Genomic DNA, 13,264 nt, shown 5'->3' on the forward strand with positions numbered 1-13,264 from the left:
TAGGCCAGGTGTGGTGGCGCACACCCATAGTCCCAACTACTCGGGAGGCTGAGGCAGGAGAATCCCTGGAACTTGGGAGGTGGAGGTTCCAGTGAGACTAAGATTACACCACTGCACTCCAGCCTGAGCAACAGAGCAAGACTGTGTCTCATAAAGAAAAGTAAAGGAAATTCTCACACATGCTACAACATGGATGAACCTTGAGGACGTGTGCTAAGTGAAATAAGCCAGTCACAAAAGGATAAATACTGTATGATTCCACTTCACTGAGGTACCTAGAGTAGTCAAATTCATAGAAACAGAAAGTAGAATGGTGGTTGCCAGGTGCTGGGAGAAGGAATTTTGCATTTAATGATTACAGAGTTTCAGTTGGGAAAGATGAAAACGTTCTAGAGATGGATGGTGGTGCTGGTTGCACAACAATATGAATGTACTTAATGCTACAGAACATTAGACTTTGAAGTGGTTAACGTGGTCATTTTTATGTTATATATATTTTACCACACTGAAAAAGAAAAAACAATTTTATTTTTTAAAGTTTCACTCTGTCGGCTGGGTGCGGTGGCTCAAGCCTGTAATCCCAGCACTTTGGGAGGCCGAGATGGGTGGATCACAAGGTCAGGAGATCAAGACCATCCTTGCTAACACGGTGAAACCCCGTCTCTACTAAAAAATACAAAAAACTAGCCGGGCGAGGTGGCGGGCCCCTGTAGTCCCAGCTACTCGGGAGGCTGAGGCAGGAGAATGGCGGGAACCCGAGTGGCGGAGCTTGCAGTGAGCTGAGATCCGGCCACTGCACTCCAGCCTGGGCGACAGAGCGAGACTCCGTCTCAAAAAAAAAAAAAAGTTTCACTGTCATTCAGGCTTGAGTGCACTGGCACAGTCACAGCTTATCCTCCTGGGCTCAAGCAATCCTCCCGCCTCAGCTTCCCAAGTAGCTGGGACTATAGGCACGTGCCACCACACCCAGCTAATTTTTGTATTTTTAGTAGAGAAGGACTTTTGCCATACTGCCTAGGCTGGTCTCGAACTCCTGGGTTCAAGTACTCTTCCCACCTCAGCCTCCCAAAGTGCAGGGATTACAGGCATGAGCACCTGGCCAAAAAAAGTTTTTTTTTATTTTTGTTTTTATTTTTTTTATTTTTTTTATTTTTTTGAGACGGAGTCTCGCTGTGTTGCCCAGGCTGGAGTGCAGTGATGCAATCTCGGCTCACTGCAAGCTCCGCCTCCCAGGTTCACGCCATTCTCCTGCCTCAGCCTTCCGAGTAGCTGGGACTATAGGCGCCCGCCACCACACCCGGCTAATTTTTTGTATTTTTAGTAGAGACGGGGTTTCACTGTGTTAGCCAGGATGGTCTCGATCTCCTGACCTGTGATCCGCCCGTCTCGGTCTCCCAAAGTGGTAGGGTTACAGATGTGAGCCACCGCACCTGGCAAAAAAAAAAAGTTTTATTTTTAATATGAGTGTTCTAGCTCTAGATAATGTTAGCTTGGCATTAATATAAATTAATATAGACTAGTTTTTCTAGAGTATCCAAATTAGTAAGATAATGATGTTTATAGCCACAAATCTTAATATATTTAAGCATTCTTGCTTTTAGAGAATATTTTCCTGATTTTAAAAGTTGTAGGCAAAATAGTATTTCTTCAGGTTTCTTTTGATGAAGTAAGTATGTTAGGTCAAGAATATTATTTTCCTCTTATTGGCTATGAAGGGGAAAAAAATCTGGTTTTAACCCTTTAAAAGTAAACGTGTTTTGTGTTTTTCCCCCTCTGTTTACATTAAAGTTGGTGCCATAACAGTGAAGTTAAAAGATATCTAGAAGGTGAAAGAGATGCTATAAGGTAAGTTAAAGATCCTCAAAAACTTGATTGGGGTGGGAGAAAGGGTGGAATCAGGATATAAGTGCTGTATTCCTTCAGAAACTGACTTCCCACGCCTTCAGTGGTTCCAAAAGGTTGAGATATGTTGCCTTCATATTTTCTTCCTAATCTAATGAGAAGAGTCTATCAAAGTCAGAATTATGAACATAAATATACTACATTCTTGGTAGAGAAAGCAAATAAAGTTATTATATTTTAGCAAATAACAAAGTTATGTATATTATATATATTATATATTTGCTTTAAAAAATATAACGCGCCGGGCGCAGTGGCTCAAGCCTGTAATCCCAGCACTTTGGGAGGCCGAGACGGGTGGATCACGAGGTCAGGAGATCGAGACCATCCTGGCGAACACGGTGAAACCCCGTCTCTACTAAAAAATACAAAAAATTAGCCGGGCGTGGTGGCGGGCGCCTGTAGTCCCAGCTACTCGGGAGGCTGAGGCAGGAGAATGGCGTAAACCCAGGAGGCGGAGCTTGCAGTGAGCTGAGATCCGGCCACTGCACTCCAGCCTGGGCGACAGAGCGAGACTCCGTCTCAAAAAAAAAAAATATATAACGCATCTCCTAGGTTTTTCTTAGCTCTATTTTTTTCTGTCTTTCATTATGGGAAAACTCTTCAGAAGTGTGAAGAGCAAAATAATGAGGCTCCACATACTTGTCATTCACCTTCAATAACTATCAGTCAAATCATGGCCAGTCATTTCTTATCATTATTTTTCCTTCATTTCTTTTTACATTAATTCTATTCTGATTCTGTAGTAAAGTGTGCTCTACCAGATCCTAACAAGATATGTCTCAACTGTTATTGTACAGGTTGCGCATCTCTAATCCAGAAATCTGAACTTTGGAATGTCCCCATGAGCATTCCTTTAAGCATCATGTTGGCACTCACAAAATTTCAAATTACAGAGCATTTCAGATTTCAGGTTTTAACATTAGAGATAGTCAACTTGGATTAACAGTTGAGATGCATTTGTTATGATCTGGTAGAGCATGCTTTACTACAGAATCCAAACAGAAGTAATACAAATATTCCAAACTCTAAAGAAATTCAAAACCCAAAAAGCACTTCTGGTCCCAAGCATCTCAGATAAGGGATACTCAACCTATATCTCTTAGTTCTGGTAAATACACCGTCCATAAAAGTCAGAAGACTAGAGATTATCTGTCCTGTTTGTTTGCTTTTACACATCCGGAAATAACACTCCAATTTTATTAGGTTGGACCACATGAAATGTCCGTTTATAAGTCAAAAATGGTTGAATATCCAATTTCATGTGATTGCACCCTTATGTCAGAAAACTCTTAATAAATGGAACAGTAATCCTCAACCAGAAGTATACATCAGAATAACCTTGGGAACTTGAAAAAATACTCAGGCCACTACCTACTGAATCTAATTTCTCTAAAGTTAAAGCCCTAGCATGTCTATCGCCTCAAAATTCCCCCAAGTGATTTTGGTACGATTAAGAACTACTGTTTAAAATAATCCCCCCTTCCGTTTAACTCCATTTCTTGTCTTGGCAATAGGTAAAGTAGTGAAAGGCCACACCGTGTTACCCGGGCTAGGCAGGTATGTGCACATGGAAGTGCCTCATAGTATAATATGACCTAAATTAATGGAGCATTTTTTAAATTTTTCCCTTTTTTTTCAGATATCCAAGAGAATCTAACAAATTAATAAACCTTCCAGAGGATTACAGCAGCCTCATTAATCAAGCATCCAATTTCTCGTAAGTTTTGCTGTTAGCATTGAACATCCCTGCCACTGGAAAACACCTCTCTACAAAGAATTTGAAGGATTTTGTTGTTGTTCTTTGTTTTGTTTGGGTAGAGAAATCGTATTTTAGTACTTTATGAGAGGAGGGAGAGAAAAAAGGGAAAAAAGAAGAAACTTGACCAGGTTCAGTGGCTCACACCTGTAATCCGAGCACTTTGGGAGGCCGAGGTGGGTGGATCACCTGAGGTCAGGAGATCCAGCCTGGCCAACTTGGTGAAACCCTGTCTCTACTAAAAATACAGAATTATCTGGGCGTGGTGGCAGGCACCTGTAATCGCAGCTACTCGGGAGGCTGAGGCAGGAGAATCACTTGAACCCGGGAGGTGGAGGTTGTAGTGAGCCAAGTTCGAGCAATTGCACTCCAGCCTGGGTGACAAAAGCAAAACTCTGTCTCAAAAAAAGAAGAACGTCTGTAGTACTCTATACTACGTAACTTATAAAAGCATCATTTCACTATGTTTCAGAATAAGACATGGAATGGGAGTAGGAGGAGCAAGTTTGATTCATGAATGTTTAATAATTGCACTTAAAGTAATAACAGCCCTTAGTAATTTTTTTTTTTTGAGACCAAGCCTCGCTCTATCACCCAGGATGGAGTGCAGTGGTGCCACCTTGGCTCACTGCAACCTCCGCCTCCCAGATTCTAGTGATTCTCGTACCTCAGCCTCCTGAGTAACTGGGATTACAGGCACGTACCACAAGGCCCAGCTAATTTTTTTTGTATTTTTAGTATCACCTCGGCCTCCCAAAGTGCTGGAATTACAGGCGTGAGCCACTACGCCCAGCAGTAATTTTTAATATAGTATCAAATATTTAACATACAAGCAGCATAAAGAATAATAGGGGAGGCTGAGGTGGGAGTATCACTTGAGCCCAGGAGTTGGAGGCTGCAGTTAGTCATGATCGTGCCTGGGTGACAGCGAGACCTTGTCTCAAAAAGAAAAGAAGAATATAATAATGTAAGAGCTTAAACATTACCTAGACAGTTGAAGCTCCCCAGCTGTCTCTTCTCTTGTTGCCTCTTCCTCCTCCCTCTGAAGATACCTACTATTATTCTAAATGGAATATTAAGCATTCTATTCCTATACATTAACCATAATAGGTTTCTGTTCCTAAACAGCATATATTGTTATTTTGCATGTTTTATTTTTTACTCTTTTTTTTTTTTTTGAGACAGAGTGTGACTCTGTTGCCCAGGCTGGAGTACAGTGGTGTGATCTTGGCTCACAGCAACCTTCACCTCCCAGGTTCAAGTGATTCTCCTGTCTCAGCCTCCCAAGTAGTTGGGACTACAGGTGCGCACCACCATGCCTGGCTAATTTTTGTATTTTTAGTAGAGACGGAGTTTCACCATCTTGGTCAGGCTGGTCTCAAACTCATGACCTCAGTTGATCCACCCACTTTTGCCTCCCAAAGTGCTGGGGTTACAGGCGTGAGCCACTGCACCCAGCTGATTTTGCATTCATTCAGCATTGTTTCTAAGATTTATCTGCATTGTCATGTATAACTTTATTGATTTTTCACTGCTCTACAGTATTTTATTATATGGCAGTGGCACCATTTATCTTTTTCTTCTATTGATGATTTTATTTATTTTTTTCTCCAGTTATTGATTCTTTTGAGTGTTTCCAGTACATGGTCTCTGTATATATGTGCAAGGTGTTTCCTATTCCTGATTCTAGGAATAAATTTGCATAGACTGTAGGATATACGCTGCTTTGGCTTTACTTGATACTGCAGAATTCTTTTCTGGCCTGGTGTTTTCTTCACTAGCTCTTTAGCCACTCTTCAGATCAATGACTTGTGGGTTTTTTTATCCCTTGGAGGTGCCCCAAATCAGGTGGTGATAAGAGCAGAGCCCCAACTCTGTGCCTTGTGTGTGGATCTCTGCTGTGCTCCCAGAGCTACTGCTGCCAGACTGAGCTGGAAGGGGAGGATGTAGGAGCCTGCACAGCTCACACCTACTCTTGTGGCTCTGGAGTGGGCATCTTCCTGAGGTAAGGACCTGCAGGGGCTTTTTGGCTTTGGATCTGCCTCAGTATCTGACTGTTAGGGTGTCACAGGAAACTACTGCATTGCCAGGAATTTTGAGAGCACTGTTCTGTGTTTGATTCATTCCAGAAACATGGAGCTCCTCGTCTCCTCACATCTCACATTTGGCCCATGCCAACTCTGTGTTGGTTCTTTTATTGTCACCATTCCCGCTCCTCTTCCCCCAACCATAGGCGACAGTTCTGTTCTTCCTTCACGTCTCCCGCTAACATGAAACCTCTGATTTTGTGTACAAATCCAGTCAGAATTACTTTCTGTTGTGTCCTCATGTCCTCATGGCTTTTGGATTTTACCTCCATTCGTACATATTATCACAGCTCTACATGCCAGCTTGTGATTAGTGACTACTATGTACTAGGCATTGAGAATGCAGTAGTCCGCAGTGCAAAGATCTCTGCCCTCATGGATGGAGCTCGTTTTCTAATGAGAGAGAGGACAAGCAAGACTGACAAAAATTTAGATAGTGACACATGCTAAGGAGAAAAAATAAAGCAGAGAGGGGAATATGAAATGGCAGCTGTGGAGCTAAATTTGAGATTTAATTTTAGTAGATCAGGGAAGGCTTCCTAAGAACATGACTTCTGAGTAAAGCCCTAAAGAAGCGGGAGAACATTCTACTCAGAACATTCTGCACAGTTCCTGGGGTAGAAATATGCCTGCCTGCTCAAGGCAAGGAGGCTCGTGTCACTGGAGTGCTGTGCACAGGTGAGAGAATCCAGGGCCTGCTGTGTGCTGGTGACATCTCTGGGCAAGGTGGAAGCCATTCCAGGGTTTGAAGCAGAGGTGTGACATGAGTGTGGGCTCCTCTGGAGCTTAGGTTGTATCCGTAGCTTAGTCATCCCCCCCAGGACCTTGACAATTTCTTATATATATTGGGTCCTCAATAAATACCTGTTTAATTGCACTGAACTGTTAATGCCAGAAAAAGGCAAATCTCTCAAAGGAATCAGGGGCCACAAATTTGTCTCGATTCAACCTATTTCCTAGTTTGTGCACATTTTTTAATGGATAACTTCCTCATAATAGTGGTTTAAGTAGCAGTACTATAAGACTTCATTCTATTTGGAACTGAATACAAACGTTGGTTACTAATGTATAAATGTATAACGTTTGGATGATCTCTCTACAGAGTACGGGAATGTCAGGTGCTATTTTTAGCCGGGAAAACCAAAGGCTGTTTTTATTCTCCTCCTTACCTTGATGACTATGGGGAGACCGACCAGGGACTCAGGTAAGAACCCATCCTAGTCAGCTGACTCAGGGCCCGCAGCACCCTTCAGGATGTGTTGACGTCCTGAGGGTGGAGGGCTGTGGTGGTTCTGGAAGAGGTGGCTGTGTTATCAGTGGAGTCTTCCAGCAAGGGTGCCCTGGCAGCCTGGTGTGGTGTTCTTTTCCCAGCCTTCAGAATGCCATGAGGAACATCAGGATAGGTAAGGGAAGAGAATAGGACAGAGTACAGCTTTATTCCATTTATCACTCCAAAGAACTGTTTGAATTGCCATATGGCATCCCAGCTCAGAGCACTCCAGGGATGGCCCACTCTGACTTGTGTGGCCTTGTATAGAGGAGGCCTAGTGTTTGAGAAAATCTTAATTGCTAACAAATGTGCTTATTACACTAAAATCTGGGGGACAAAGATTTAAAACATATAGAACAACATAACAATATTTGAGGCTAAGTTACTTCTACTCTGGTAGCTTTAGTATATTGTAAGCTAACAATTCCTTTCCCCCAAGCACTACTAAAGAACTTCTTTTAGACCATCTCTTTTGTCTAAAGGAGATAGAAGTTTTAACCTCCATAGATATGCGTGTCCAGCCTTGAGTAGCAGATGTTGAAGGCCTAGAAACCCAAGCAAGGTAAGTAGATGAGCTGCCCCAGGCGCTGGACTGCGAGGCTCTGCCCATGTGCCACCCAGTGATGGTGTCCCCCACTGTTCTCAGCATGGTCTGTTAGAGGAAGAGAGTCTGGTTAGTGAGTGAGAGGATGGCTGTGCCCAGAAATAGGAGCAGAGGTACCTGGCTCAGGGCACTGGTCCCAGGCAGGAACCCACCAAAGCTTGCACTTGTGTTTAAATTGGACCTGGAAGTTACTCTCAGTTGATTGCTTCACTGAGAGTGTGGCTGAAAGATGGCATCTGGGGAACGTTTCTTTTCTTTTCTTTCTTTTCTTTTCTTTTCTTATCTTCGCGCTCTTAGTAAAATCTATGAGGAACATTTTTACTCGTATAATTCTTTCACCTTCTCCTCTGCCCCCTTTCCTTTTTACGTGTTACCAATAAAATGGACAATGAATTGGTAGTTTTAGCCTCTCAACCCAGACCCTCCTGATCCCCCGCAACCTCTATTCCCTCATCTCATTCTGAGTAAGTGTGGTTTGTGTATCTTTCCCTCCTCTTTCAGCACTTATTCCCTTTTACCTGCTCTTGGCAAACAGAGCTAGTATTTTTGTTAATAGCCACAGTCAGCTGCCACACAGAAATGTTGCAGGGAGTCTAAAACCAATAACTTGTAACCTAGCCTAAGTCAGGAAGGGTTGGGTTATAATGGAATAAACAGAACACATTCTGAGTGACATGTGTCTTCTCTTTCTAGACGGGGAAATCCTTTACATTTATGCAAAGAGCGATTCAAGAAGATTCAGAAGCTCTGGCACCAACACAGTGTCACAGAGGAAATTGGACATGCACAGGAAGCCAATCAGACACTGGTTGGCATTGACTGGCAACATTTATAATTATTGCACCACCAAAAAACAGAAACTTGGATTTTTTTAGCCTAGTTGGCTTTTTAAGAAAGAAAGAAGTTCTGCTGAATTTGGAAATAAATTCTTTATTTAAACTTTTTTTCCCAGTTTTATAGTTTCTGGTTCTGAGGACTGATGAAAATCATCTTCCATCAGCAGATTTTCTTGCACTGTTTGCTGTGCCCCTCAAATAGAACGTCTTGGGTTTTAAGATCGAGCAAGGAGCTTCTTTTCCTAGATTGGATCCCAGCCCCTTTGTGGGGGTCTGACTGCATAGTCCCAGCCATTATGTGATATTTCACGTTATTGATGATAGTGAACTGTGGGTCTGAAGCTGATTCAACAGAGGCAGGAAACAAAGTCTCTGTGGTCTGTTGGGTCATACTTCCTGGTTTCACTGAGTGGCCCAACACTGGGACTGGGTTGGTGTCCCCTCCGCTGACAGGACCTACTTCTAGGAGCAAAGTGGTTGATTTTGAAGGCAGTGTTCCCTTCTCTCCGTTGACTATGAGAGAGTTGGGGGACACACATGCAGAAGAAGCCCGTGGGGAGAAGGTGGCTTGCTAGTGTACTGGCTGGTTTTTCAGGGCTGTTGGAGGGTTTTTTTTTTTTCTTTTTTTTTATGGCAAGACTTTCGGCTTTGAGAAAACTCACTTAAAGGGCTTTCCAAAAACTTAGGGTGATCTTAAAAATTAGGATATTCTTTTAGAATTAGGAAGAAAATTTAGGATATTCTAAAAGAGTATGGATTAAAAATTTAGGATATTCTTTGAGAATATCCTAATATCCAGATGAGAAGCCTTCATTCATAAGATCTGGTTGTTTGGGCTGTGGCTGACATAATTGATGTTTATTTTGGCCTCTGTCACATCCAGTTTCTTTAGCTTTTAAGGTAAGCTTCTTTTGGCTTTTTTTCAGATGTTCACCAAGCTTAAGTTTAAAATAGTAGGTATTCTAAAAGAGTATTCTAATTTTCTTATCTGTATTCTTTTAGAATATCCTGTTTCAGACAGTAATATTCTCTTGTTATTTCTAAGGCTAAATTGGCAGAGTATATCATCTAAAGTCAAACACTAAAGAAGGTGAGAACCCACTCCCACCCAGCCAGCATTTCCTGGAACAGACAAGCTGCTGCTTCCTTGCTGGCTCACTTAGTGCATTCCTGGGATGGTCTGGCACCCAGGCTTTTTATTCTTTTTGAAGATTGTTCTTACTGAGGTGCCTTCCTAGAACAAGAGCCACTTACAAAATGGCTTATAATTATTATGTACCACACAGCTACTATTGTTTGATGTATGATTGCTGAGAGCTTGAATACATGCAGAGAGTGACTGAAGACTTAGTAGAGGAATAAATTCTGAGCCTGTATAAGGTGGGGCTAAGGAACAAGTGAATAATAAGAGGCTCTTGGATTTTTTTTAACCAATGCAAGTGACCCTTTCAATCAGTTTTCTTTGAATTACAAGTTTTGTTCCACTCAGCTACCAGTCAACTAGGCACTGTTCCACAGTATAGCAGGAAGAAGGTCAGAAATCCGGACCTGAGGCTAAAATAAGTGAGGATATAGAAGCCACATTCCTCTCCAAGGTAGTGTGTGAAAGAACCGCCCCCTCTTGAGAGGAGGATGACCCGTCACCATTCTTGCTTGGGACTGACTCACCTAGCTGAGAGGAGAACCAACAGGAAGAAAATTCACATTTGAATCCAGCTGTCTCCCCCTTTTTCTGGCCTTCATAAGATCTGGTTGGTTGGGCTATAGGTGGCATAATTCATGTTTATTTTGGCCTCTGTCACATCCAGTTTCTTTAGCTTTTAAGGTAAGCTTCTTTTGGCTTTTTTTCAGATGTTCACCAAGCTAAAATTTAAAATAGTAAGACCAGGTTTCTCTCTCTACAAGTGGATTATAAACATTTTCACGAAATCAAAACAATACTCAGCTTTCCGGCCTGACTTCCTAGAGCCTGGAGTTAGCAAAGGGTGTCTCTGGATTCCATTCTCTGAGAATATCACCGAGCCTGGGAGAAGATGAATTTACATGAAATTGCAACATACACACCTTTTTATTTTCTGGTGTTGAGGTAGTTGTCTTTCCTACCTTACAAATCATGTTAGTTTTATGATTTGTTCTGCATGTTTTATGTTTATTGTAGAAATGTTTATATAACATGCTTTCCGTATCAGGGAAAATCATATCTGTTTAATAAATTGGCTATAACTTTAATATCTGTGGACAACTTGTAAAATTTGGAATGTATCATATGTAAAAAGTTCAAAGATATCCAAATAAATGCTTTAGGTGTTGGCATTACTTTTCGTTAGCATATATCTTTCTGTTTCATTTTACACACTTAACCTGCCACAGCAATGTGCCCCGTGTCACCTTGCTACAAATATAGTGGGATATCTGTATTAGCTTTAAATTTAAGAAGCTTATATTATTAGTGTCAATTATGGCCATTAGCCAAACTATCTTGACCTTCCCAGATAAAGTGTGATCATCATTTCAGCTGATTAATTTCATATTCATTAGCCATGACAGCGTGTGACCTTTCTGGACCATTTTGGAACTCAAATCAGTGGGAAACAGGACACTCCAAGACCTGTGTCTGGGTTTAAACTCCTGTTCATCCTTACCTGGTGATCTCAAGGTCCTTGTCCTTACATACTCCCCACTTCCTGCTTTTGAGAGAGAGAGAGGAAGGCAGCTACACTGTCTTCCTAGGGGAGTCATTGTCCATGAGAATTCTGTTTTTTTGAAATCCTCTTGAGAGCATCAAACTAAAACAGCAAGGTTTCCATTGCACTTGCCCTGCCTCCTGGTCATTAACGCTGCTCCCAGCCTACTGCCTTCACTACTCTTTGTCTTTAGTTCCAGGAACTCATGAAGCCCCTTCTGACTCGTTCCTCTCTCTCTTCCTACTCTTGGTTTTGGTGGTGGTGGTTTGGTTTGGTTTTTTTTTGAGAGACAGGGTCTTGCTCTGCCCCCAGGCTGGAGTGCAGTGGCACAGCCTTGGTTCATTGCAGCCTCAACCTTCTGGGCTTGAGCAATCCTCCCACCTCAGCCTCCCCAATAACTGGTACTATAGGCACATGCCACCACGCCTGGCTAATTCCTGTGTTTTTTGTTTGTTTGTTTTTTGCTTTTTGTTTTTGTTTTTGTTTGTTTTTTGTAGATATGGTCGCGCTGTGTTGCCCAGGCTGGTCTTGAACTCTTGGGTTCAAATGATTCTCAAGCCTCAGCCTCCCAAAATGCTAGGATTATAGGTGTGAACCACTGTATCTGGCCTGTTCCTGCTCTTGTTTTTTAAGTCACATTTATTGAGGTATATTTTACAAACAGATTAACTTTTTAGTGTACAGTTTTATACATTTTAACAAATGCATACAGTTTAACAACCACAATCAAGAAACAGAACAATTCTGTCATCCCCAAAAGTCCCCTTTGTAGTCAGCTTCTTGCCTCATCCTGGCTTCCAGCTACCAGTGCTTTTCTCTCCCTTTGTTTTGCCTCTTCCTGAATGTTATATAAATGGAATTGTATCGTATGTAGCATTTGGAGTCTGGCTTCTCACTAAAGAAGAACACATCTGGGTCCTCCCTGTTGTTCCTTTGGATTGCTGAGTAGCATTCCGTTGTGGACTTCTGGGCAGTTGCCAGATGAAGGGCATTTGGGTGAGTTTGGATGATTGTTTTGGTGATTGCTGCAAACATTCATGGATAGGTTTTTGTACAAACCTGAATTTTCACTTCCCTCAGGTAAATCGCTAGAAGTTGTCACTTATATCTTAATCCTCCTCTTGACGCCATCCTGAGAGCTCAGCATTCTCTAATCTCTAACTTTGCTGTTTACACTCCTCTGTGATGGACAGGATAAAATGCTGTCAGGAGTTAAGGTCTGACATGTTTTTCCCCTTCCATCCAGTCTATCCATTGTGACCTGGGAAGGCACCTCTCTCTTCCCTGGACTTTCATAGTATTCGACAGACACTTTTCTCTTCCTAACACAGTGCTGCTGCCTGCCTGCCTGCGCTGTCATTGAAAGCCATCTTTTTAGCCAGTAGTGGATGAAAAGCCCTTTCTTGGTCCACGATTGCCCCTGGCTAAGCTGCAAACATGCTGGCTTAGCATAACAGGTGCCCGAACGAGGAGGGGCAGGGGAGCGTGCAGAGCAGGCACCTAATCTTATTAACCCATATTAAGGTTACTAGGGGTTTATTTACTGGCAGCTCAGTCCTGGGCTTGAAGCATGTTGTAAAGAAGCTGTGGGTTCTGGAACTGAGGCCAAAAATTCCAGGACACAACTTCCCAAATATTCAGGATAGTCATCACCTGTTTCTTCACTATGGAGTGAGCATTTTAAAAATGAAAGTCCTAAGGCTCTGTCTTTACCCCTCACCCCTGTCCCAGGGCTATGCTGGCAGAACTTTAAAAGCTGGCTGGGCCAGCTGCAGTGGCTCACTCCTGTAATCCCAGCACTTTGGGAGGCCAAGGCAGGCAGATCACCTAAGGACAGGAGTTCAAGACCAGCCTGGACAACATGGCAAAACCCCATCTCTACCAAAAATATAAAAATTAGCAGGATGTGGTGGCCAATGCTGTAATCCCAGCTAGTAGGAAGGCTGAGGCAGGAGAATCCCTTGAACCCAGGAGGCAGAGGTTGCAGTGAGCTGAGATCATGCCATTGCACTCCAGCCTGGGCAACAAGAGTAAAACTCCATATTTGGGGGAAAAAAAAAAAAAATTTCTGCCTGGGTCCCTCAGGAGAAAAGGATTTACACCAGCCCAACGAAAGACTGAATTT

The 13,264-nt window shown here is 42.5% G+C and overlaps 1 protein-coding gene across 4 annotated transcripts in view; it reads left to right on the forward strand.

The window, feature by feature from the left end:
* Window positions 1–10,771, forward strand: part of UBR2 (ubiquitin protein ligase E3 component n-recognin 2) — a 138,134-nt gene extending 127,363 nt beyond the window's left edge. For all 4 annotated transcript variants that reach the window (XM_007972547.3, XM_007972548.3, XM_007972546.3 and 1 more), the window contains 5 exons: window positions 1,789–1,845; window positions 3,542–3,619; window positions 5,493–5,663; window positions 6,848–6,949; window positions 8,313–10,771. In XM_007972547.3, coding sequence (XP_007970738.1) covers window positions 1,789–1,845; window positions 3,542–3,619; window positions 5,493–5,663; window positions 6,848–6,949; window positions 8,313–8,454 — 550 coding nt within the window. In that variant the 3' untranslated portion in view covers window positions 8,455–10,771. The remainder of the gene's footprint in view (window positions 1–1,788; window positions 1,846–3,541; window positions 3,620–5,492; window positions 5,664–6,847; window positions 6,950–8,312) is intronic.
* The last annotated feature ends 2,493 nt before the right edge of the window (window positions 10,772–13,264 follow it).

This window comes from Chlorocebus sabaeus, chromosome 17 (assembly GCF_047675955.1).
Source record: "Chlorocebus sabaeus isolate Y175 chromosome 17, mChlSab1.0.hap1, whole genome shotgun sequence".
NCBI lineage: Eukaryota > Metazoa > Chordata > Mammalia > Primates > Cercopithecidae > Chlorocebus > Chlorocebus sabaeus.